General features: G+C 41.1%; 1 protein-coding gene across 2 annotated transcripts in view; it reads right to left on the minus strand.

The window, feature by feature from the left end:
• LOC123772838 (glucoside xylosyltransferase 1) overlaps positions 1-27,387 on the minus strand; it is a 155,958-nt gene that overhangs the window by 44,994 nt on the left and 83,577 nt on the right. For both annotated transcript variants that reach the window (XR_011228170.1, XM_069323214.1), the window contains exons 4-6: positions 25,292-25,357; positions 21,925-22,030; positions 11,097-11,438 (exon numbers count right to left, since the gene is read on the minus strand). Coding sequence is in view for 1 of the 2 variants with exons in the window: in XM_069323214.1 (XP_069179315.1) it covers positions 11,097-11,201 (105 nt within the window). In the remaining variant the exon portion in view is untranslated. The remainder of the gene's footprint in view (positions 1-11,096; positions 11,439-21,924; positions 22,031-25,291; positions 25,358-27,387) is intronic.

A 27,387-nucleotide genomic window follows, 5' to 3' on the forward strand; every position in this document is an offset into this window, starting at 1 on the left:
ACGTGAGGAACACAAATGCGAACAAGCCTGAATGGTCCCCAGGACAATATGCAACTGAAAACTCACACCCCAGAAGTGACTCGAACCCATACTCCCAGGAGCAACGCAACTGGTATGTACAAGACGCCTTAATCCACTTGACCATCACGACCGGACATAATGAGGTGATAGCTGAGCCTATTTGAACCACCCCACCGCCGGCACTCGGATAGTAATCTTGGGCATAGCATTTTACCAAATCACCTCATTCTTTGGGGCACACGTGAGGAACACAAATGCGAACAAGCCTGAATGGTCCCCAGGACAATATGCAACTGAAAACTCACACCCCAGAAGTGACTCGAACCCATACTCCCAGGAGCAACGCAACTGGTATGTACAAGACGCCTTAATCCACTTGACCATCACGACCGGACATAATGAGGTGATAGCCGAGGCTATTTGAACCACCCCACCGCCGGCACTCGGATAGTAATCTTGGGCATAGCATTTTACCAAATCACCTCATTCTTTGGGGCACACGTGAGGAACACAAATGCGAACAAGCCTGAATGGTCCCCAGGACAATATGCAACTGAAAACTCACACCCCAGAAGTGACTCGAACCCATACTCCCAGGAGCAACGCAACTGGTATGTACAAGACGCCTTAATCCACTTGACCATCACGACCGGACATAATGAGGTGATAGCCGAGGCTATTTGAACCACCCCACCGCCGGCACACGGATAGTAATCTTGGGCATAGCATTTTACCAAATCACCTCATTCTTTGGGGCACACGTGAGGAACACAAATGCGAACAAGCCTGAATGGTCCCCAGGACAATATGCAACTGAAAACTCACACCCCAGAAGTGACTCGAACCCATACTCCCAGGAGCAACGCAACTGGTATGTACAAGACGCCTTAATCCACTTGACCATCACGACCGGACATAATGAGGTGATAGCCGAGGCTATTTGAACCACCCCACCGCCGGCACTCGGATAGTAATCTTGGGCATAGCATTTTACCAAATCACCTCATTCTTTGGGGCACACGTGAAGAACACAAATGCGAACAAGCCTGAATGGTCCCCAGGACAATATGCAACTGAAAACTCACACCCCAGAAGTGACTCGAACCCATACTCCCAGGAGCAACGCAACTGGTATGTACAAGACGCCTTAATCCACTTGACCATCACGACCGGACATAATGAGGTGATAGCTGAGCCTATTTGAACCACCCCACCGCCGGCACTCGGATAGTAATCTTGGGCATAGCATTTTACCAAATCACCTCATTCTTTGGGGCACACGTGAGGAACACAAATGCGAACAAGCCTGAATGGTCCCCAGGACAATATGCAACTGAAAACTCACACCCCAGAAGTGACTCGAACCCATACTCCCAGGAGCAACGCAACTGGTATGTACAAGACGCCTTAATCCACTTGACCATCACGACCGGACATAATGAGGTGATAGCCGAGGCTATTTGAACCACCCCACCGCCGGCACTCGGATAGTAATCTTGGGCATAGCATTTTACCAAATCACCTCATTCTTTGGGGCACACGTGAGGAACACAAATGCGAACAAGCCTGAATGGTCCCCAGGACAATATGCAACTGAAAACACACCCCAGAAGTGACTCGAACCCATACTCCCAGGAGCAACGCAACTGGTATGTACAAGACGCCTTAATCCACTTGACCATCACGACCGGACATAATGAGGTGATAGCCGAGGCTATTTGAACCACCCCACCGCCGGCACTCGGATAGTAATCTTGGGCATAGCATTTTACCAAATCACCTCATTCTTTGGGGCACACGTGAGGAACACAAATGCGAACAAGCCTGAATGGTCCCCAGGACAATATGCAACTGAAAACTCACACCCCAGAAGTGACTCGAACCCATACTCCCAGGAGCAACGCAACTGGTATGTACAAGACGCCTTAATCCACTTGACCATCACGACCGGACATAATGAGGTGATAGCCGAGGCTATTTGAACCACCCCACCGCCGGCACTCGGATAGTAATCTTGGGCATAGCATTTTACCAAATCACCTCATTCTTTGGGGCACACGTGAGGAACACAAATGCGAACAAGCCTGAATGGTCCCCAGGACAATATGCAACTGAAAACTCACACCCCAGAAGTGACTCGAACCCATACTCCCAGGAGCAACGCAACTGGTATGTACAAGACGCCTTAATCCACTTGACCATCACGACCGGACATAATGAGGTGATAGCCGAGGCTATTTGAACCACCCCACCGCCGGCACTCGGATAGTAATCTTGGGCATAGCATTTTACCAAATCACCTCATTCTTTGGGGCACACGTGAGGAACACAAATGCGAACAAGCCTGAATGGTCCCCAGGACAATATGCAACTGAAAACTCACACCCCAGAAGTGACTCGAACCCATACTCCCAGGAGCAACGCAACTGGTATGTACAAGACGCCTTAATCCACTTGACCATCACGACCGGACATAATGAGGTGATAGCTGAGCCTATTTGAACCACCCCACCGCCGGCACTCGGATAGTAATCTTGGGCATAGCATTTTACCAAATCACCTCATTCTTTGGGGCACACGTGAGGAACACAAATGCGAACAAGCCTGAATGGTCCCCAGGACAATATGCAACTGAAAACTCACACCCCAGAAGTGACTCGAACCCATACTCCCCGGAGCAACGCAACTGGTATGTACAAGACGCCTTAATCCACTTGACCATCACGACCGGACATAATGAGGTGATAGCCGAGGCTATTTGAACCACCCCACCGCCGGCACTCGGATAGTAATCTTGGGCATAGCATTTTACCAAATCACCTCATTCTTTGGGGCACACGTGAGGAACACAAATGCGAACAAGCCTGAATGGTCCCCAGGACAATATGCAACTGAAAACACACCCCAGAAGTGACTCGAACCCATACTCCCAGGAGCAACGCAACTGGTATGTACAAGACGCCTTAATCCACTTGACCATCACGACCGGACATAATGAGGTGATAGCCGAGGCTATTTGAACCACCCCACCGCCGGCACTCGGATAGTAATCTTGGGCATAGCATTTTACCAAATCACCTCATTCTTTGGGGCACACGTGAGGAACACAAATGCGAACAAGCCTGAATGGTCCCCAGGACAATATGCAACTGAAAACTCACACCCCAGAAGTGACTCGAACCCATACTCCCAGGAGCAACGCAACTGGTATGTACAAGACGCCTTAATCCACTTGACCATCACGACCGGACATAATGAGGTGATAGCCGAGGCTATTTGAACCACCCCACCGCCGGCACTCGGATAGTAATCTTGGGCATAGCATTTTACCAAATCACCTCATTCTTTGGGGCACACGTGAGGAACACAAATGCGAACAAGCCTGAATGGTCCCCAGGACAATATGCAACTGAAAACTCACACCCCAGAAGTGACTCGAACCCATACTCCCAGGAGCAACGCAACTGGTATGTACAAGACGCCTTAATCCACTAGACCATCACGACCGGACATAATGAGGTGATAGCCGAGGCTATTTGAACCACCCCACCGCCGGCACTCGGATAGTAATCTTGGGCATAGCATTTTACCAAATCACCTCATTCTTTGGGGCACACGTGAGGAACACAAATGCGAACAAGCCTGAATGGTCCCCAGGACAATATGCAACTGAAAACTCACACCCCAGAAATGACTCGAACCCATACTCCCAGGAGCAACGCAACTGGTATGTACAAGACGCCTTAATCCACTTGACCATCACGACCGGACATAATGAGGTGATAGCCGAGGCTATTTGAACCACCCCACCGCCGGCACTCGGATAGTAATCTTGGGCATAGCATTTTACCAAATCACCTCATTCTTTGGGGCACACGTGAGGAACACAAATGCGAACAAGCCTGAATGGTCCCCAGGACAATATGCAACTGAAAACTCACACCCCTGAAGTGACTCGTGTGACAGAAGTGACAAACATAGGAATGTGCCTAAATGCCAACAGCGACTGCCCTGACAGGTACAAGAGGAGTGTTGTTAACGCATACGTCGACCGTGCTCTCAGCCACAGCTCAGAATGGAAGCAAGTCGACGAAGAACTCTGTAGGGTAAGGCAGGTCCTAGTCAATAACGGCTTCTCCAATGGTTTCATCGAAGACATCATAAGAAGGAAAGTGAAAAGCCATGCAACCTCTGAAGAGACAACTAACACAACACCTATACCCCCTATTAGACTATTTTACAGGAACTTCTTTTCCACAGCTCATAAAACGGAGGAAAGGGTCCTGAAAGATATTGTTAATAGAAACGTTATCCCTACAGACAAAAATCAGAGGATACAACTGACGATTTACTATAAAACCAGAAAAACGGCCAGCCTACTCATGAGAAACTCTCCAGACACAAAACAGAACGCTTTAAAAGAGACTAATGTCGTCTATGCCTTCAAATGCCCACTTGGGGACTGTAAGCTCCAAAAAACCCAGTATATAGGCAAGACAACAACATCTCTTTCTAGGCGTTTTACGATGCATAAGCAACAGGGCTCCATTAAGGAACATATAATCTCTTCCCATAACCAAACCATCGCCAGAGAAATCCTAGTAAACAACACAGAAATCATCGATAGATACAGCGATAGCAGGCGGCTTGACGTTTGCGAGGCACTACACATCAAGAAGTCAACACCAGCAATCAACAGCCAATTATTGCACAACTATATTCTACCCACCTCAAGACTCCGCTCCAATATTGAAGCATCAAGAAATATGGACCAATAGGCTTTCTACAAACACTTCTATTCAATACCCATTGTTTCTGTTCTGTGCTTGTGTTGATACTTTTAATACCCTATTAATATCCCCTCTTGTTCTGTCTTGTGTTAATGCCACATCACCCCTCCCACCTCACTCAAATGTAGATATAAAATCAGAGATACGTTCTAATCAGTTGTGTATTTGTGAAGTCTTTGAAAATGTAATAAGTTTTACGAAACGCGCCCGTGTCGCGTCAGACTAGAAATAAAAATGAATTTTGGAGAAGTGATTTTTGATTTACCTCCAACAGTGAAGCGTAATGTACGAAAGATTGAGAAAATTCGTGTTAGAATTATTAATCTTACTTTTTCGGTCATATTTAATAATATATGTCTACAGGAAAGACTGCTACCAAAATATACTAATATATATATTTATATATATATATATATATATATATATATATATATATATATTTTTATATATTTATATATATTTATATATATTTATATATATTTATATATATTTATATATATTTATATATATATATATATATATATATATATATATATATATATATATATATATATATGTATATATGTATATATATATATGTCGTACCTAATAGCCAGAACGCACTTATCAGCCTACTATGCAAGGCACGATTTGCCTAATAAGCCAAGTTTTCATGAATTAATTGTTTTTCGACTACCTAACCTACCTAACCTAACCTAACCTAACTTTTTCGGCTACCTAACCTAACCTAGCCTATAAAGATAGGTTAGGTTAGGTTAGGTAGGGTTGGTTAGGTTCGGTCATATATCTACGTTAATTCTAACTCCAATGAAAAAAAATTGAAATCATACATAATGAAATGGGTAGCTTTATCATTTCATAAGAAAAAAATTAGAGAAAATATATTAATTCAGGAAAACTTGGCTTATTAGGCAAATTTGGCCTTGCATAGTAGGCTGATAAGTGCGTTCTGGCTACTAGGTACGACATATATATATATATATATATATATATATATATATATATATATATATATATATATATATATATATATATATATATATATATATATATATATATATATATATATATATATTGGTGTATACTGGCAGCAGGTTTTCTTTCAAACATGTTTCATTGAATATGACCGCATATTCTGTATTTATTATTTTCTGGTTTAGGGCTTCTTTCCCTCTAACTATTTTCTTCGCGTCAGGGTTTATATAAAATTGGAGTTCTCCAAAACTCATTTTCGTGCTGTTAAGGTGAAGAAAAGAAGTGATTTACTATAGAGTGTATTACACTTATTTGTATAATTTGCACGACGTTTCGAACCGCCATGGTTCATTCTCAAGTGAACAGATCTTACAATACTAGTTGATTTTATTACCGCATTAGGTCAGGTGATAATACAATGAAGGTGAAAACATGGGGGGATACATAAGGGATAAACATAGGGGCTGCAGAAGGCTTATTGGCCCATACGAGGCATCTCCTATCTAAACACAAAGATTAATCCAGTGTAATTGGCCTGTTATGTTGGACATTGTCTTCTGTGTTGGCATCGATATGTTCTTGTCTTGTCCTTACTCTCATGGTGGGTAGAGTAAATAGTTCCGTGATTTGGGTGTTCATGGTAGGTCGCTCTATTCTTATGTGAATTGCCTCAAGAATTTGTGATCTTCTTGAATCTTGGGTTTTGTCTATTATGCAAGTATTCTTGTTCAACATTTCTCTTGTTAGAGTAATATCATGGGCTTGTCTCATGTGATTCCTAGGGGCACCAGATTGAAGATGGCATGTCAAACGCCTCGTCAGCTTGGTCGACGTCATACCTATGTACTTACATTGAAGGTTACATCCTTCGTGGGGGCAAGTGTACATGTATACAACGCTTGACTGCTGTAGAGGGTTCTCCGTCGGCTTCGGGCTGTTTTTGATAAGGAGTTCGGAAGTCTTCTTGGTTTTGTAGAATATTAAACTTCAAGGCGACTATGGCTTAGGATATGCCTACGGCAATGTTAAGACGCATAAACCAGGTAACCCACTACGCCCTATAATCAGCCAAATACCAACCCCAACTTATCACCTGGCAAAGAAACTCAATGAACTCCTAACTCCATACACTCCAAGTAAGTTTAGTCTACAATCATCAGCAGATTTCCTAGAATTGATCAAATCTACCCAGCCCGATGGAATCATCGCTTCCCTAGACGTTGAATCCCTTTTTACCAACGTCCCAGTCGACACAACCATAGGAATGATACTGGACAGAGTATACAGAGACGAGAGCACCCCCAAATTAGACATACCTGAGCCACACTTGAAAAGTCTTCTCGAAGCATGTACAAAGGAAGCCCCTTTCATCAGTCCACAAGGAGACATGTATTTACAAATAGACGGAGTAGCAATGGGCTCCCCCTTAGGAGTTTTATTTGCTAATTTTTTTATATGGGAACCATCGAAGATAGGGTCTTCAGTAGCAGACAAAAACCAACTGTATACTGCCGTTATGTAGATGACATATTCGTAATAGTAAAAGACTCAGATGAACTAATTGACCTAAAAAGACACCTAGAGAGAGAGTCAGTACTCCGATTTACACATGAAAATAGTGAAAATAACAGTCTGCCATTCTTGGATGTACTAATAACAAAAACAGGAACCTCTTTAAGCACCAACGTATATACCAAGCCCACCAACATAGGATTATGCCTGAACGGTAGAAGTGAGTGCCCCCAAAGATACAAAGCCAGTGTTCTCAATGCTTATATTCGTCGAGCGCTTACCCACTGCTCTGAATGGAGCAACGTGAGTAGAGAGTTTGAAAGAGTAACTCAGGTATTGGTGAACAACGGATATAGCAACGCGGAAATAAACGCTGCTATAAGAAGACACTTGGACCGTTGGTATAATTCAGAACCTAGAACAGAAACCACAACACCCCCAATAAAATTATATTACAAATCAACCATGCACAGTGAACATATAAAAGAGGAAAGAATAATGAAAGAAATAATCCGTAAAGGAGTAAAAAGCACTACTCCTAACCAAAACATAAACCTGATAATATTCTACAAAACCAAGAAGACTTCCGAACTCCTTATCAAAAACAGCCCGAAGCCGACGGAGAACCCTCTACAGCAGTCAAGCGTTGTATACATGTACACTTGCCCCCACGAAGGATGTAACCTTCAATGTAAGTACATAGGTATGACGTCGACCAAGCTGACGAGGCGTTTGACATGCCATCTTCAATCTGGTGCCCCTAGGAATCACATGAGACAAGCCCATGATATTACTCTAACAAGAGAAATGTTGAACAAGAATACTTGCATAATAGACAAAACCCAAGATTCAAGAAGATTACAAATTCTTGAGGCAATTCACATAAGAATAGAGCGACCTACCATGAACACCCAAATCACGGAACTATTTACTCTACCCACCATGAGAGTAAGGACAAGACAAGAACATATCGATGCCAACACAGAAGACAATGTCCAACATAACAGGCCAATTACACTGGATTAATCTTTGTGTTTAGATAGGAGATGCCTCGTATGGGCCAATAAGCCTTCTGCAGCCCCTATGTTTATCCCTTATGTATCCCCCCATGTTTTCACCTTCATTATATTATCACCTGACCTAATGCGGGTATAAAATCAACTAGTATTGTAAGATCTGTTCACTTGAGAATGAACCATGGAGGTTCGAAACGTCGTGCAAATTATACAAATAAGTGTAATACACTCTATAGTAAATCACTTCTTTTCTTCACCTTAAAAGTACGAAAATGAGTTTTGGAGAACTCCTATTTCAATTAAGCCCTGATGCTAAGAAAATAGTTAGAGGGATAGAAGCCCTAAACCAGAAAATAATAAATACAGAATATGCGGTCATATTCAATGAAACATATATATATATATATATATATATATATATATATATATATATATATATATATATATATATATATATATATATATATATATATATATATATATATATATATACATATATATAACTGAAAACTCCACATCCCAGAAGTGACTTGAACCCATACTATCAGGAGCACCACTATGCAACTGGTGTACATGAGGCCTTACCCACTCGACCATCAGTGACCGTACAAAAAGAGGTGATAGCCGAGTCTATTTGAACCACCGCCCCGACAGCACTCTGATGGCATGGCAACTTGGGCATGGTTGTTTTATCAAATCACCTCCTTTTTGTAGGGCCACGTGAGCAACACAAATGCGAACAAGCCTGAATGGTCTCTAGGCGTATATTCAACTGAAAACTCCATCCCCCAGAAGTGACTCAAACCCATACTGCCAGGAGTACTATGCAACTGGTGTACAGGAGGCCTTAACCACTCGACCATCAGGGTCCATACAAAAAGAGGTGATAGCCGAGGCTATTTGAACCACCTCCCCAACGGCACTTTGATGGTAATCTTGGTCATGGTTGTTTTATCAAATCACCTCCTTTTTGTGGGGCACGTGAGCAACACAAATGCGAACAAAGTGCCGTTAGGGAGGTGGTTCAAATAGCCTCGGTTCCGAGGCTATTAAATCTCCGAAAGTTCTTCACTGATTGCTTTCAAATTTTCACACAACGTTCCATTCACATCCGTGCAGGTTTTTATACACATACTATATAGATGTCACGTCTGTGATGGGAAAAAACATGTTTTTTTAACTTTGATTTTCATGTTTTTTCATGTGAGGGAAATCTTCGAAACCTCTTCACCGATTGCTTTGAAATTTTGACACAATGTTGCATTCGAATAGATGCGTGTTTTTATATATCTATTATATACATGCCTCACCTGTGACAGGTAAAAACATTTTTTTTTTTTTAAACAGCGACATCTGTTGGATGAAAGAGCAACACAAGCTGTAATCTCCAAAAGTTCTTCACCGATTGCTTTGAAATTTTCACACAACATTCCATTCATATATGCGTGTGTTTTCATATACCTACAATATAGATGCAACATCTGTGACATGCTTTTATTGAAAAACAGCGCCATCTGTTGCACATAATAGCAACACACACTATACTAAATATGTTACAATTCCATTTCAATATTTCCAATTGCATTGATAAATTGAATTTTCATAGATTTCGATTAATTTTCATTTTGATTTAATTACTTTGTGTGACATTGCGTTGGAATTGACCTGTGTTTTTTACCATACCATTCATTTTGTGAGTATAAGTATAGATGCCACATCTGTGACAGGTAAAAACATTTTTTTTTTTAACAGCACCATCTGTTGCACATAAGAGAAACACACGCTATACTAAATATGTTAAGATTTGCATTTCAATATTTCTGATTTCATTGATAAATTGAATTTTCATAGATTTCAATTTATTTTCATATGATATAATTATTTTGTTTGACATATCGTTGGAATTGAGCTGTGTTGTTTACCATACCGTTCATTTCGTGAGTATAGCTTATTTCCTTATTTTTTCATTGTTCTTCATTTTGTTTTTTTAAACTGTTTTTTCTTATATTTCAGTGATGGAAACATCAGATCATTTGATCCGTGCAGGAATTACCCTGCAAAAAAAAGAAGTCATTTGATGTTCCCAATTTTCTGATAGAAACATCAGATCATTTGGGAATGCATCAGACGATGGAGTGGGGAATTGTAGGGAGGACTAGGGGATGGGAGTGGGGGATGGATGGGAGGACGAGGGGACAGGAGAAGGGTAATGGTGGGGAGGGACACGGGGACAGGGGAGTGGGGGATGGTGGGGAGGATGAGGGCTGGGAGGAGAGGGGAATGGTAGGGAGGACGAGGGGACGGGGGAGAGGGAGATGATGGGGAGGACGAGGGGATGGTGGAGTGGGGAATAATTAGGAGGATAATGGGACACTGGAATGGAGGATGGTGGGGGAGGACAAAGTGACCAGGGAAGGGGAGGATGAGAGGACAGGGGAGTGGGGAATGGTTGGGAGGACGAGGTGACAGGAGTGAGGAATGGCTGGGATGATGAGGGGGACAGGGGAGGGGAGGAATGGTAGGGAGGGGAGTGGGAGACAGTGGAAGGTTGTTGTGGCTCAGCAACACACGTGCGTTGCTGAGCCACAACAACGCGTGGCTGGGTACAGCTAGTATATAAATAATGCTACTCTAACTTACATCTCCTGCTCTCCACACCTAAACCCAATCCCCTGCGCATCACCTATGGTTCCAGCTCGCATTTACTCTGCCAACTTATGTACTCGAATTTCACTTCGTGAATCACTTAGAAACATAAGACTAAGACAGGAACACATCATACCGCCTTGAATCCTGGGCCGTATAACCAGTGAACTGGGGCCATCCCCACTATGTGACGATCTTCGAAATTCTCAAATTCCGTCCACAAATCTTCAGGAGGTTGCATGAAGATGAGGTCCGTGTCTAGGGAGATAAGAATGTCCTTCTCCTTGTAAAGATTACGGAAGGAAGAGCTTCTCTGTGGAGCAGTGCCTGAACATTTTCAGCAAATTCTCTGTCTTTGGTGGATAGTAGACCTGGTGGTGCACTAAGACAATAGCGCGAGCGATACTCTGGCGGCCAGGAGAGGGTCATGTTGACGATGTGTTGGTACGTCTTGTTGGTGTCCGTCACGATGTTGAATCTGGAATGGAGGGTAATGTAGGTTAGAAGTGTAGTGGTGGTCACATTGTGTTGTTTACTGCAGTGGTGCTGGCCAGAGTGTCTGGGCTGTTAACTGTATAGATGCTAGTCAGAGTGTCTGTGCTGTAAATTTATGTTGTGTGTAGAAAAAATTATTTGTGTAAAATGTTACGACCCTGCGTTCCTCAGCTGGAAACCAGAGGTCAAATTGAGCTAAATAAACTACTTTATATTAGTGGGACGCATGGTGAGGTGTCTTTGTTTGTATCTTCCATGCCAGACGTAAGATGATTCTTGTTTCTCAAAGAGCATTTAAAGACTGAGCTTGGGGTTGATTATTAAGTAATAAAATAGGCATCAACTATATTTACAAATGATTAGAAAGTATTAGTAAATTAGATCTGAGTAAACTTGGACTATAGGGCTGCTGTACGATTAGCTGAGTAGTCTGCCGGCAGCGAGTCAGCTGAGGAAGGAGACTGGAGACGGTCTCCCTTCTCTGAGCTGGTGTCATTGTGGTGAAAAGAACCTCTCCCCTTCCTCTTGCTTCTCACCCTTCCTTTTTCTGTGTCTAGTTTACCAAGATAAGTATACTGTATTGTAACCTCATTTTCTGGCATAAACATGTTCTGTGTGTAAAGTAGTACTGTGTAGAGTATTATTGTGCATTAAGTAGGTGATCACTAGTGTTTATATTACTATGTTACTCTAAGGGGGTCCCAGTGGAACCACGTGGGTTCCAGTAGTACCAGTAAGCTACCTAGAGTCCTTGCTAGTGTCCCTTACCTAGTAAACTTTACCCTAGCTTGTGCTCATTTGTAAAACCTTGTATCCTGCCTATGTGGACCAAGGCTTTTAACGTAAGATAGTGTGGTAAAGTAATTATTGTTATTGGTGTGAATGTATATGGGGGGGTTGTTAAGGGGTTAATAAATAAGTAAGCTAGTTAAAGGAGTATCCATTCTTCCTGTGTAAGAGATCTATGATCTACCTCTAGACTGACATTGTCTTGTAGCCAATTAATTATCACGGGTTTTATCTTACTGGGGGCCTGGGCCTTTAAGATCTCCATTACTTTGGGTGCATCTTGATGCTAACTACTGACCCTACTCCATAATAATAATAGATCCCCCATAGCAGCACCTTTTAAGTTATAACAAGTGGTTGGCCAGACCGGGAGGAACAGTAATTGTAAAAAATTTTATTTTTGAGTGCCAAAACTAAAAATTCTTGTTTTCCGCAGAACGGTTGTGTGTTAGCCTATGGCTCAGCTCATCTAGCAAAGGATAGCTTATACTGGCTGGACACCCAGCTGGATCCCTTCATGATTGAGGTAAGTGTGGGCCTTGTGTTAAGGGGCCGTGCAAATTTTTGTTTTTTCCAATTTTTATTTTTTAATTTTTTCCTTGGCTAGGAGCTAAGTTAATTAGTGATGGAGGCTAAAATGCAGGAACTGGCAGGGGATCCTTCAGTGGTAGAGATCAAGAAGCTTACCAAGTCTAATTTAGTATTGTTAGGCAAGGAATTTGGCCTCGAGTTAAATGACGCGGATAAAAAGTGGACTTCGGTGAATGAAATATTACAACATTGTATGGATCAAGAACTATTGCCAGATGATACACCTTTATGCCAACCTAGCCAAGCGGAAAGTGCAGCTCATAGGGACAGAGAGATAGCTCTAGAGTTAGCAAAAATAAGACTAGAGGAGCAAAAACTCAAAACCGAGGAGGCTAAAATTAGAGCGAATGCCACTGGACCTCCACCTGCCGGGGATTCAAACCCCAGGCATTATGAGAAAAAGCATAACGTGCCTGAATTTTCAGAGTCGGACCCTGAATGGTTTTTCAACCATTTTCAGAGATTGACCGTGTCCATGAACTGGCCAAAGGAAGAGTGGGTAAAAATCCTACAGGGAAGACTTAGGGGTAAGGCCCGAGGTATTTTTATAAACATGCCTGACGACTAGTGTTTTGAATATGATAAAGTCAGGGAACGAATTTTGAGGGCATATGAAATTACTCCTGAAGCTCACCGCCAAGCTTATCGCAACCTTAGGCCTACTCACAACCAACTGCTCACTGAATTTGCTAATGATCAAATTAGATTGTTTGAAAAATGGATTCGCTCTGCTAAAGCCGAAACATACGAGGCACTGAGGAATTTAGTTTTAATGAAACACTTTATAGATAATATGCCAGAAAATGTAGCACATTACATTAGAGGAAGGATAGAGGTAGATTCTAAAATAGGAAATTTGGCCAAGATGGCAGAAAACTACCAGTTGGCGGGCAAAAGGCCCAATAAAAATAATTATATCCCACAGAGTAGCAAAACTTATACCCACAGCCAGTCCAGACCAGCTCATTCTAACCCTTTAACTAATGCACCTTCTGTTTCACACATAACAAACCCTGTTAAAGTGTCTAGCCCCACGGCAGATAAGAGTGAACCGAAGGGTAATCCTGTTAGTAATGTCTCTTCTCCCCGACGTATCTGTGGTCACTGTAAATGTCCAAACCACATTACTAGCCGTTGTTGGCAACTGTACCCGGAAAAAAGACCCAATGCTCTAGTTGTGACACAGGGCTTGAGGCCTTCGGAAGGGTTAGGGAGTAAGACCTCCAACCCACAGTGGTTGGAACTGCTTACCTCATTCTTATCGAAAGGGAGACTACTTTTGTCTGAGGGTTCTTCCTGGAAGGACATGGTGATCTTCCGAGACATCGGTGCCATCCAGACTTCAATTTTAGAGAGTGCTTTGCAAGGTGCCAACACTCTCAACACTGGAGAGGTGGTACTGGTCGAGGGTGTCACTTGTGATACTCGAGCAGTACCCCTCCGTAAGGTTACCCTGGAATCTGATTTTTACAAGGGTGTTTGTACAGTCGGAGTCACTTCGTACCTACCTTTCTTTAATGTTGATGTAATATTGGGTAATGATTTAGCAGGGGATAAGGTAGGGGACTCCAGACTGCCTATTATGTTGCCTACCCCTAAGGTTTCCCTGGATCCACCCGCCGCAGAGGATAATGTTGTGTACCCTGCATGTGCAGTGACCAGGTCTATGGGACTTAAATGTAAGGGCAGCCCTGTGCTTGCCAAGGTGGTAAATCACGAGGACATGAGGAACTTTCCGAGTGGTGAAAGCCAAGTGGACCTTGCGGACACATTCATGGCCCGACTCAATGACGTGGCCGAGGACATTGCGGAGAGCCTGCCACCGCCGCCTACCGAGAGTAGTGAGGAGGTGGAGGAGAACACTCTTGAGCCTTGGCCAATGGCATCTGACCAAGGCCTGGACGCCTCCTTGAGTGAGTTACAGAAAGCTGACCCCAGTCTTGCAGAATGCCATGAGGTAGCCATCTCTAAGGAGGAAATTGCAGACGCAGCAACTGGGTACTACTACAATGATCGGATTTTGATGAGAAAATGGAGACCACAGAGTGCTCCCTTTTCAAATGAGTGGGAGGTAGTCCACCAGGTTATGTTGCCGACCTGCTATAGAGAAAGAGTTTTGTCAGCTGCTCATGATGATTCTATGGGGGGACATCAGGGTATTAATATTACTTATCACAAAATCTTAAAGTATTTTTTCTGGCCCAAGCTCAAAAGCGATGTGGCAAAATTTTGTAATGCATGTATTGCTTGTCAACTTGTTGGGAAACCAAACCAGACACCACCTAAATCTCCTCTAAGGCCTATTGTCATGCTGTGCCGTCCATTTACTCATGTGGTAATGGACTGTGTTGGTCCATTACCTAGAACTAAGTCTGGTAATATTTACCTAATCATAATGATGTGTATCACGACCCATTACCCAGAGGCTTTTGCTGTAAGGAACATCTGAGCAAAGACTGTTGTTGCTCATATGTTGCAATTTTTTTCCACTTTTGGACTGCCTCGGGTCGTGCAAACTGACAATGGTACTAACTTGAAGTCTGATATTTTTTAACAATTTTGTAAGGACCATGGAATAACTCATAAGGTTTTCAGCCCATACCATCCACCGAGTCAGGGGGTAATTGAGAGGTTCCATCTAACTCTGAAGCAGATGTTGAAGACATCGTGTGAGAGTTCCCACACCTTCTGGGATGAGAACTTGCCGTATGTTTTGTTTGCTGCTAGAGAGGGGTTACAAAGTTCCCTGGGTTGTTCTCCTTTTGAGCTAGTCTTTGGCCATAAAGTTCGTGGACCCTTGCAAATGTTACAGGAGAATCTATTAGGGAACGTAACGTTAACCGAAGGTTCAGCTTTCTTTGCGCAACACCACCCGAGACTCAAGGACTGCAAAACGGCTGCACTAAAGTATCTTGGGAAGGCCCAAGAAAATATGAAAGAACGAAACTGTAGCGAGTAATCCTTATACTCGCTCCATTATCTCATTATCTTAATAGCATAACTAATTAGCACTAATTACAGAAGCTACAATCCTTTCCCCAATTACAGGTAATACTCTTCTCACCTTGTTGGAGGGAGCTGAGGTGTAATCACCATATATTCAAGCAATTTGATGAATATCAAACAGTACAATCTCCAGTCAAGAATGTAGTACTCGGTGTAGGCAGTTCTAATCGACCCAAGACGCTACAGCTTCGACACAGAGCAGGCAGCAGACTACGACCTCATCCAGCTACAACGCTCTCCCACATAGAGCTCCGCGACTCCGGCTTCACTCAGCTCTCTGCTCCAGGCTTCGTCTCAACGTCTACGACACTGCTGTATCCAGGACTACTAAATAAATATGAAACACTAAACACTGTGTATCTAATCTACTCAACAATGTAGCATAAACGTACGTTACAAAACGATGCTAAGGCTGGTGACCCTGTCCTGGTATTAAAGCCTCGACTAGGGAACACTATGTCCCACAAGTACGAAGGCCCCAACATTGTGACAGAAAAGACTGGGGACCTCATGTACAAAGTGAGGCACCCTGACAAGCGTAACCAGGTAATGCTGGTACACTTGAATCGGCTGAAGAAGTTCCAGGGCCCCAGGCCCATTGCACTAACCAATGTTTCCATTTCCAGTGAGGGAGGGGATGATTGTTCTGGGAACCCAACTAATCTCATTCTCAATACTTCTAGTTCTGTGAATGCTGTGGAGAAGGGACTGTCCCATTTGCAGATGGCCCAACGTGAAGAGGTGCAGTCGTTGCTTGACGAATTCTACAGTCTGTTCGGGGAGGTCCCGACCCAGACTGATGCCATTTACCATGATGTCAAGTTGATGGACTACACCACCATTCGCCTTCAACCCTACCGGATGAGTCCGGAAAAGAAGGCCATCGTACGGAAAGAGGTCGACTTCCTGCTCCAGCATGGCCTCATCTGGCCGAGCCAGGGCTCTTGTTGCTCGCCCTGCCTTTTGGTCCCCAAACCAGACAGCTCCTGGCGATTATGCACCGACTATCGGCAGCTCAACAAGGTGACCATTGTGGATGCCTACCCGCTGCCCCTCCTCGAGGACTGCATCGACGAGCTGGGAAACGCCAAGTACGTCTCGAAATTTGACCTCTCGAGGGGGTATTATCAAATGCTGCTCACTGAACGTGCTAAACAACTAACTGCATTCGTGACACCCGAGGGTGTTTTTGAGTATCAAGTGTTACCGTTCGGCTTGCGTAATGCCCCTGCCACGTTCCAGAGGCTAATGAACTCTTTGCTCGCTAATGTGCCAAATTGTCGGGGGTATTTAGATGACATTGTGATTTTTGATAGTAATTGGGCTGACCACATAGCTAGGTTACGCCAGTTGTTCACAGTTTTGAAAAATGCAAATCTGACCTTAAATGCAAAAAAGTGTCATTTTGGCCAAAATATGAAGTGGGCCAAGGAAAAGTGTTACCTCGGCAAGATAAAATCAGTGTCATTCTGGAGTATCCCGTGCTTCAGTCTAAAAAGGACATTTAAAGGTTTATCGGTATGTGTGCGTACTACCTTGAGGCTACCTTGAGGTGCTTCCGGGGCTTAGTGTCCCCGCGGCCCGGTCGTCGACCAGGCCTCCTGGTTGCTGGACTGATCAACCAGGCTGTTAGACGCGGCTGCTCGCAGCTTTTGTCAGAAAGTACTATCGACGCTTTTGTCAGAACTTTTCCAGTGTTGCCACTCCTCTCACAGACTTGTTGCGGAAGGCCGTTAAATTTAAGTGGTCATTAGACTGTGCAGAGGAATTTAAAAATTTGAAATTGATCTTAGCTTCCGCCCCAGTGCTCGCTAGTCCAAGGTTCGATCGACCATTTAAAATTCATGTTGACGTGTCTGACTCGGGTGCTGGTGCAGTGTTGTTGCAAACTGGGGATGATCAAGTGGAACACCCAGTATATTATTACTCTGTGAAATTTGACAAGGCGCAACGCAATTATTCAGTGGTAGAAAAAGAGGCATTGGTGCTAGTGTTAACATGTAAAAAAATCGAAGTCTACCTCACAGGTAATATAGTGGAAGTGTACACGGACCATAACCCACTAGTCTTCATGAATCAAATGAAGAAAAAAAATAAACGCATCCTCAGGTGGGCATTGTACCTACAGGACTTCAATCTTTCCATTATCCACCTACCGGGCCAGCTCAACGTGATAGCTGACGCTCTGTCCCGGTTGCCTGAGTAACATTCATCTGGGCCACAGGAAGCCATTTACCAACTATCATGCTTTAGTTATATATATATTTTTTTTTGGTAGGTTCTCCTGTGACATTAAATATTCCATGTCCAATTTATTTACTTCCCTGTTTTTTTTTGTGTATGTGTTTTTCTTTCAGAGAATTCCTTTGTACTTACTTTTCTTGCAGAGAAATTGTTGTTTTTGATTGATTTTCTTTTATGTCATAGATTTTCCTTTTTTTCTCTGTATACTCTTACAAAAAAATATGACTACTATTCTAGTAGCCACATTTTTTTTTCTCTGAAGGGGGGAGGAGTGTGGGGCCAGGGATGGCAGAGTGACGGTCTCGGTTCATGCGGGTTGGAAACCTGTCCTAAACTAACTTGAAGTAACCTAACCTAACCCAAGTTGACCCATCCAAACCTAACCTAACCTAACATAACCCAACCTAACCTAACCTAACCCAACTTGACCCATCCTAACCTCACCTAACCTAACCCAACTAGACCCATCCTAACTTCACCTAACCTAACTCATCTTGACCCATCCTAACCTCACCTAACCTAACCTAACCCAACTTGACCCATCCTAACCTAACCCAACTTGACCCCACCTAACCTAACCTAACCCAACTTGACCCATCCTAACCTAACCTAACCTAACCCAACTTGACCCCACCTAACCTAACCTAACCCAACTTGACCCATCCTAACCTAACCTAACCTAACCCAACTTAACCCATTCTAACCCCACCTAATCTAACCTAACCTACCTTAACCTAAGACAACTAAAGCTAAATCCAATAAGACTACTGGACGATTTGTTAAATATATATTAGTGACATGACTGGGTGTGAGAGAATGAGTGTAACAAGAGGATATAATTGATGTATTTTAATATATTAAAACAACGGATATAAATTGAATGAGGTTAAGAAATATTGGTGAGAGAACAGTTCAGCATAAATAATACTGAAAATATATATGCATAAATATATTTGTTTGTGTGGATTGAGCCATTTTGTGGATTGGATGCTAGATGCATGATACATATCTGTGACACTATGAGAATGACGTTTAGGGAAGCTATTTTGGGTCAAACATAGCAACATCATGCTATAATTGACTTGATATCGAGGAGGATGTTTATCCTAATTGAGTATTGATTGTGCAAATTGTGCATTGATGCCATTTGTGCAAGTTGTGTAATGATTTCGTTCGAGTATTGTATCTATTTCTGCAAGTTGTGCAGTGATTGTATAGGTGCACATTGTATTATAAATGTATTTGTTTAAAGTTGAATAATGATTGCATTTGTACAAGTTTTGAATTGACTGTTTCTGTGCAAACTGTGTGAGTGAGTCTGTGCAAGTTGTGCGTGGTAATATTTGTGCAGGTTCTGCATGTGTTGTTTTTTGTGAAAAAATGGACCATGTGTGAAAGTGAATTTGTTTAGTGACTGTGTAAGGATTTTGTGCAAGTGATGTACATTATAAAATTTAGTATTTTTTGTGAAAGTGCATTTTGATTTATACAGGTGTATGTGCAATTTTTTATATTTGTGCAAATGTTGTTTTTCGTGTAAAGTTATGTTTTGTGTGTAAATGTAATATTGTATGTAAATGTCATACAGTGTAGGTAAATGTGATATTTTGTGTAAATGTCATGCTTTGTGTGTGTAAATGTCATGCTTTGTGTGTAAATGTGATATTTTGTGTAAATGTAATGCTTTGTGTGTAAATGTAATATTTTGTGTAAATGTAATGCTTTGTGTGTAAATGCAATATTCACATAAAAACGTACTTTGTGTGTAAATATGATATTCATGTAAAAATCTTACTTTGCATCTAAATGTGAAAGTTTGTGTAAATGTCATACTTGAACATTATGTGATATTTTGCATAAATGTCTTTGCTTTGTTTGCAAAAAAATATTTGTTGCAAATATTTGTAATTTATGCTGCGTGATCGATTGTGTATATTTATAGTTTCTTTTATAAGTTTGTCACTTTGTGTATTAGTGTGCAGACTGCTAAAGTCTGAATGGTCATAAATTATAATAAATTAGTATACCTTTTATCTTAAATTAGTAATTATTACTTAAGCTAATTTTATTTCAATGTATTAAACACCTTGGTTTAACTCTCACTATAATAATAACTTAGTGAAGCTACAAGGATATTTAAACACATTATTAATATATTAGCTTAGAGATTAGCGATCAATTTGGTGTGTGTTTAGTAGGGTAGTAGCAATATTTTTGGACTTGCTTGAATATTATCGTTAACTTTTTGAGATAGAAGTACAATATAAACTAAAGGAGATTATGACTGGCTATTAACGTCTTTCATCGACTAATTCCAGATGACGGAAGCTGGCCGCCGAAATTCAAGTAAAATATTAAGGGGCCGCAAGCCGGCCGTCGCTGACCTTCTGATAACAAATTAGGGGCCAGAAGCCAGCCCTTTTGCTCTTCCTGAGAGCCGGCGTCTGGCCCCTGATATACTCGTAGATCTGACGGAGTAGTTTATACAACGATAGTGAAGACAGGTTTAATGTTATTGCTCAAACGAATACATGGCTTAACCACATTGTCCACTGTTTTTGTTAAGGGTGACCTGTATTACTGGCTTAAAGCGTTAATGCAGTTGCTACTTTTTGAGTAACAAAACTTTTCTGCAATCCTTCATCAAACTGCCCTCTAACCTGGAGTTTATTCCTCCCATTGTTTAGAGTCATCGTGGCTGTTGGAGTATTCGTTGCAGTGTGGATAGAGCTTCCATAGCTCGTACAACGTTGGAAATGTTGCAAACGACTAACGCTACTAACAAAGGTCAAGATACTTAGTGCATTGATATATCGAATGTTCTTCATAACAGAGCAAACAATATTTAAATCTTGTTGGAGCTTATGTAGCATCTTTCTTATCAGGAGCTTCATTTACAACGGGTTTTACTGGATAAATATCACAAGTTTGCTTGCTGCCTTGCTGCCTTGCTGCCTTGCTGCCTTGCGGCCTTGCTGCCTTGCTGCCTTGCTGCCTTGCAGCCTTGCAGCCTTGCTGCCTTGCTGCCTTGCTGCCTTCCTGCCACTTAAATTGTGGCTTCTGATGTTTGGGCTTCTCAGAGTTATTTACTTTAGTTATGTCAGATGAAGACCTTTTCTGGTGATGGTTTTATCTTTTTAAGGGCTTTCATTTAGTTAACAGTCACCCCCAGTCCCAAAAATCTATCTATCTGTTGTCTATCACAATAACCTATTCAGATACTACGCCTTATATAAGTTTTCTCCCAATAAAACCATTCAGATACAGACCTTTCATTGTTCTTAACTTCCATTGTCATTTAGATCAAGTCTTATATTGTTGTCTCCAACCATAACCATTCAGATTGATAACAAAAATTGCTGTCTCCCACAAAGAAATCATTCAGATAAACGCCCTAACATTGTTGTCCCCTTCCATAACCATTCAGATAAACGCCTAACATCGTTGTCTCTCACCATAACAATTCAAATACTCGCCATTCACTGTTGTCTCTCATAGGTAACCACACAGAAATGCGCCTTACTCTGTTCTCTTCCACAATAACCATTTCATAAACATAGAACTCAATATGGATGTCAGTGTTTGCAAACGTTTGACTTCCTTTGTAAGGCTTTGTAAGCATAAGCCATAACAACACGTCCCCCACAGCTAGTTACCAACCTAGTTACCACTAACCAAGAAACATAAATCACCAAAAGCTCATCATCACGTAGTAATCATCCAGCTAAACCTTTCACCATTCACTCATCAACACTTAATCCTGAGTCTGTTTGATCTCACCATCACCCTTTCTCTCTTATGTTATCAGTCCTTCCTTCTAATCATATTTTATGACCCACCTGAGTGTGGTGGAGGTGAGAGCCGCGGCTGACTTCAACAAGACCCTTATCTGCCGCAGGTGTCGAGACAAGCTGAAGGCACTGTTCCCAGGGACAGCTGAAGTGGCTGTACAAGGTGTAAGGAAGATTTAGTAACAGGCAACTGTTACTGCAGAAAAAAAACACATTTAAAAAATTTGAGAATGCTGAATGTGTTATCGGCTTAATTCGCCTTCATCAGAGCAATAATGAGTGAGGACGGAGAAGTGATTAATTGATGAAGATTAAGCCACCCAGAAGTGGCTTAATCTCATCATCATCTTAATCTTAGAATATATTTACTAGTGACTATTGAAGGTGAAGAGCTGCAAATCGAATTATAATTATATATAATATTCAAAGTAAATTTTTGAAAAATCATATTAAATATTATTGTCCCTGTCTTGACCACCTTGGATTGGAGACAATGTTAAGTAGCGTGGTCTGAACCCTAACTAGCTGAATATAAAATAAGTGGGAGAGTTACAGAGAGTGGAGGCTTAATGACATCATAGTAATCCAAGGACAGAAATCATGGTCCCAAAGCCAATATGCAACAGAAAACTCCACACCCTATTAGGATTCAAACCCAGACATCCAGGTGCTCCATGCACCTGGATGTTTGAATAATCGTGTTCAGAATTTTCACCACTAGGCCACAACGACTGTTAAAAGAATTCAAAAGTCGTCAGAACCATAACCCAATTCCCAACATCACTCGGCGACAATTTTGGGCACAGATATTTCATCGAGTCACTTTACATGAATATGAAATATCTGTGCCCGAAAAGGTCACCGAGTGATGTTGTGAATTGGATTAAGTGTCGTATGACTTTCAATTCTTTTAACAGTTGTTGTGGCTTAGTGGTGAAAGTACTGGATATACAAAGGTGCATAGAGTCCCCCTGGCTGTCTGGGTTCAATTCCTTCTGGGGTGATGAGTTTTCTGTTGCATATTGGCTTGGGGACCATTCAAGCTTCTTCACACAAATGATACTCATGTGGCCCCCTGCAAGTGAGATGATTTGATGAAATATCTATGCCCAAAAAAGTCATCGAGAGCTGTTGGGAATTGGGTTAAATGTCTTACGACTTTCAATTATTTTAACAGTCGTTGTGTACTAGCGGTGAAAATACCAGACACACTAAGGCGCATGAAGTCCTTGGCTGTCTGGTTCAAATCCTTTTGGGGTGAGGAGTTTTCTGGTATATGTATATATGTATATATATATATATATATATATATATATATATATATATATATATATATATATATATATATATATATATGTCGTACCTAGTAGCCAGAACGCACTTCTCAGCTTACTATGCAAGGCCCGATTTGCCTAATAAGCCAAGTTTTCCTGAATTAATATATTTTCTCTATTTTTTTCTTATGAAATGATAAAGCTACCCATTTCCTTATGTATGAGGTCAATTTTATTTTATTGGAGTTAAAATTAACGTAGATATATGACCGAACCTAACCAACCCTACCTAACCTAACCTAACCTATCTCTAAAGGTTAGGTTGGGTTAGGTAGCCGAAAAAGTTAGGTTAGGTTAGGTTAGGTAGGTTAGGTAGTCGAAAAATAATTAATTCATGAAAACTTGGCTTATTAGGCAAATCGGGTCTTGCATAGTAGGCTGAGAAGTGAGTTCTGGCTACTAGGTACGACATATATATATATATATATATATATATGTATGTCGTACCTAGTAGCCAGAACGCACTTCTCAGCCTACTATTCAAGGCCCGATTTGCCTAATAAGCCAAGTTTTCATGAATTAATATATTTTCTCTAATTTTTTTCTTATGAAATGATAAATCTACCCATTTCATTATGTATGAGGTAAATTTTTTTTATTGGCGTTAAAATTAACATAGATATATGACCGAACCTAACCAACCCTACCTAACCTAACCTAACCTATCTTTATAGGTTAGGTTAGGTTAGGTAGCCAAAAAAGTTAGGTTAGGTTAGGTTAGGTAGGTTAGGTAGTCGAAAACCAATTAATTCATGAAAACTTGGCTTATTAGGCAAATCGGGCCTTGAATAGTAGGCCGAGAAGTGCGTTCTGGCTACTAGGTACGACATATATATATATATATTTATATATATATATATATATATATATATATATATATATATATATGTATACATATATATATATATATATATATATATATATATATATATATATATATGTACGACATATATATATATATATATATATATATATATATATATATATATATATATATATATATATATATATATATACATGTCGTACCTAGTAGCCAGAACGCACTTCTCAGCCTACTATGCAAGGCCTGATTTGCCTAATAAGCCAAGTTTTCATGAAATAATTGTTTTTCGACTACCTAACCTACCTAACCTAACCTAACCTAACTTTTTCGGCTACCTAACCTAACCTAACCTAACCTATAAAGATAGGTTAGGTTAGGTTAGGTAGGGTTGGTTAGGTTTGGTCGTATATCTATGTTAATTTTAACTCAAATAAAAAAAATTGACCTCATGCATAATGAAATGGGTAGCTTTATCATTTCATAAGAAAAAAAATAGAGAAAATATATTAATTCAGGAAAACTTGGCTTATTAGGCAAATCGGGCCTTGCATAGTAGGCTGAGAAGTGCGTTCTGGCTACTAGGTACGACATATATATATATATATATATATACATATATATATATATATATATATATATATATATATATATATATATATATATATATATATATATATATATATATATATATGCGAACAAACCAGAATGGTCCCCAGGACAAAATGCAACTGAAAACTCACACCCCAGAAGTGACTCGAACCCATACTCCCAGGAGCAACGCAACTGGTATGTACAAGACGCCTTAATCCACTTGACCATCACGACCGGACAAAAGAGGTGATAAAATGGTAAAATGGTAAAATTTTACCATTTTACCATTTAATTTTTTTTGGTAAAATGCTATGCCCAAGAATACTATCCGAGTGCCGGCGGTGGGGTGGTTCAAATAGCCTCGGCTATCACCTCATTTTGTCCGGTCGTGATGGTCAAGCGGATTAAGGCGTCTTGTACATACCAGTTGCGTTGCTCCTGGGAGTATGAGTTCGAGTCACTTCTGGGGTGTGAGTTTTCAGTATATATATATATATATATATATATATATATATATATATATATATATATATATATATATATACATACATATATGTATTCATATATATATATATATATATATATATATATATATATATATATATATATATATAAAATCGGAGGATGTTAATGCTAATTCCGAGAATTTATAAGAGAATTATCTTACCATCGCACAAGGTGAGAGACAAATCAATTTTTGGTTGATCATCTAAGCGGGAATCATGATTTAAATCTGAAAAAAGAGAGTATTATTCTATATAATATTCGTTCAATTTATCATGTACGTATTCATACACGCTATTTAACACAAGGGGCACATGCACTATGGAACCCAGGTGGAAATTGAGTGCCCAAATGAGCCATAGAGACATTAGAAAGATTTTTTTCAGTGTCAGAGTAGTAGACGAATGGAATGCAATAGGAAGTGATGTGGAGGAGACTGACTCCATACACAGTGTAAAATGTAGATATGATATAGCCCAGAGGCTCAGGAACCGGTACACCAGTTGATTGACAATAGAGAGGCGCGACCAAACAGCCAGTGCTCAACCCCCGCAAGCACAACTAGTACACACACTCACACACACACACACACAGTCGAGTCAGTCAGCGCTGTCGAGGGGAGTCAGCTGTCGAGGGAGGGTTGCGGGGTCACGCTCTACGATAAATGCCAATATTTTTGGGTTAATTAAGGCTACAGTGACAGATTACAGATCTAGGGTATCACAAAGTGTATAACCACCGTGAATAGGAAAGAAAAATACCATGTTATCACTAGAACTTTGTGTTAAACAGTGAATTCACCAGACAGGCCATGTGGGCGGGCCACGAGGCTTTGTTTACATTTGGGCTCCAAAAATCAGTGGTACAGTAAATTAGTGAACTGTAACACAACAGATACAACGATACAGTGACTGACTCCCTAGTTTTGTGTTAGATAGAGAAGAACCGCCATCATCAATCTACTGGAACTTAGTGAATCATCACGTGGGAGGCGACGACGGATCAATTCATCATCCAGACATCGTCCTAATTCATCTAGTTGTGCGAGCGGGAGGCTGACTGGTAGGTACCTACTGACTGGTAGGTAGGTAGGTAAAATATTATCAAATTCTTGTTCAGTATATCATATATATATTTAAAATATCAAAGTAGCTCATTTTGGCTAGAGGTTGACACTTACGGGACCCTCGTGACACACGCACGCACGTGCACGTACGTATGCACGCACACACGCATGCACACACAAAAACATATATGTGCACACACACACACACACAAACGCTCAGTCAGGGTAGAAAGGATTAACACCACACCTTGTGTGGTGTTAAGGATTATGTGTCTGCTATGTGGGGGTCTAGTATTATGGAGTAGGGTCAGCAGTTAGAATTAAGATGTATCCCAAGTATTGGAGATCATAAAGACCCGGCCCCCAATAAAAATATAAGAGTTATACTTATAGTGGCTTACTGAAAATGTTAGCCTGGAGGTAGATCATAGATCTCCTACACAGGAAGAATGGATACTCCTTTAAAACTAACTTATTTATTAAACCCTCTTAACAACCCCCATATACATTCACACCAATAACAATAATTACTTTACCACACTATCTTATGTTAAAAGCCTTGGTCAACATAAGCAGGATACAAGGTTTCACAATGAGCACAAGCTAGGGCAAAGTCTACTAGGCAAGAAACACTAGCAAGGACTCTAGGTAGCTTACTGGTACTACTGGAGCCCACGTGGTTCCAGTGGGACCCCCCTTAGAGTAACTTAGCAATATAAACACTAGTGATCACCTAATTAATTAATACACATTAATACTCTACACACAGAACACACTTATGCCAGAAAATGTGAACACAACACAGTACTTATCTTGGTAAATTAGACACAGAAATAGGTAATGGAGAGAAGCAGGAGGAAGAGGAGAAGGTTGTTTTCACCACGACGCCAGCCAGAGAAGGAGAAGCATCTCCAGTTTCAGCTTCCTCCAGCTGACTCGCTGCCAGCCGACTACTCAGCTAATCGTACAGCAGCCCTATATCCAAGTTTACTCAGATCTACTTTACTAATACTTTCTAATCATTTGTAAACACAGTTGATGCCTATTTTATTAACTAATAATCAACCACAAGCTCAGTCTTTAAATGCTCTGTGAGAAACAAGATTCGTCTTACGTCTGGCAAGGAAGATATCGAACAGAGACACATCGGCAAGCATCCCACATAATACAAAGTAGTTTATTTAGCTCAATTT

This window comes from Procambarus clarkii, chromosome 12 (assembly GCF_040958095.1).
Source record: "Procambarus clarkii isolate CNS0578487 chromosome 12, FALCON_Pclarkii_2.0, whole genome shotgun sequence".
Classification (NCBI taxonomy): Eukaryota; Metazoa; Arthropoda; class Malacostraca; order Decapoda; family Cambaridae; genus Procambarus; species Procambarus clarkii.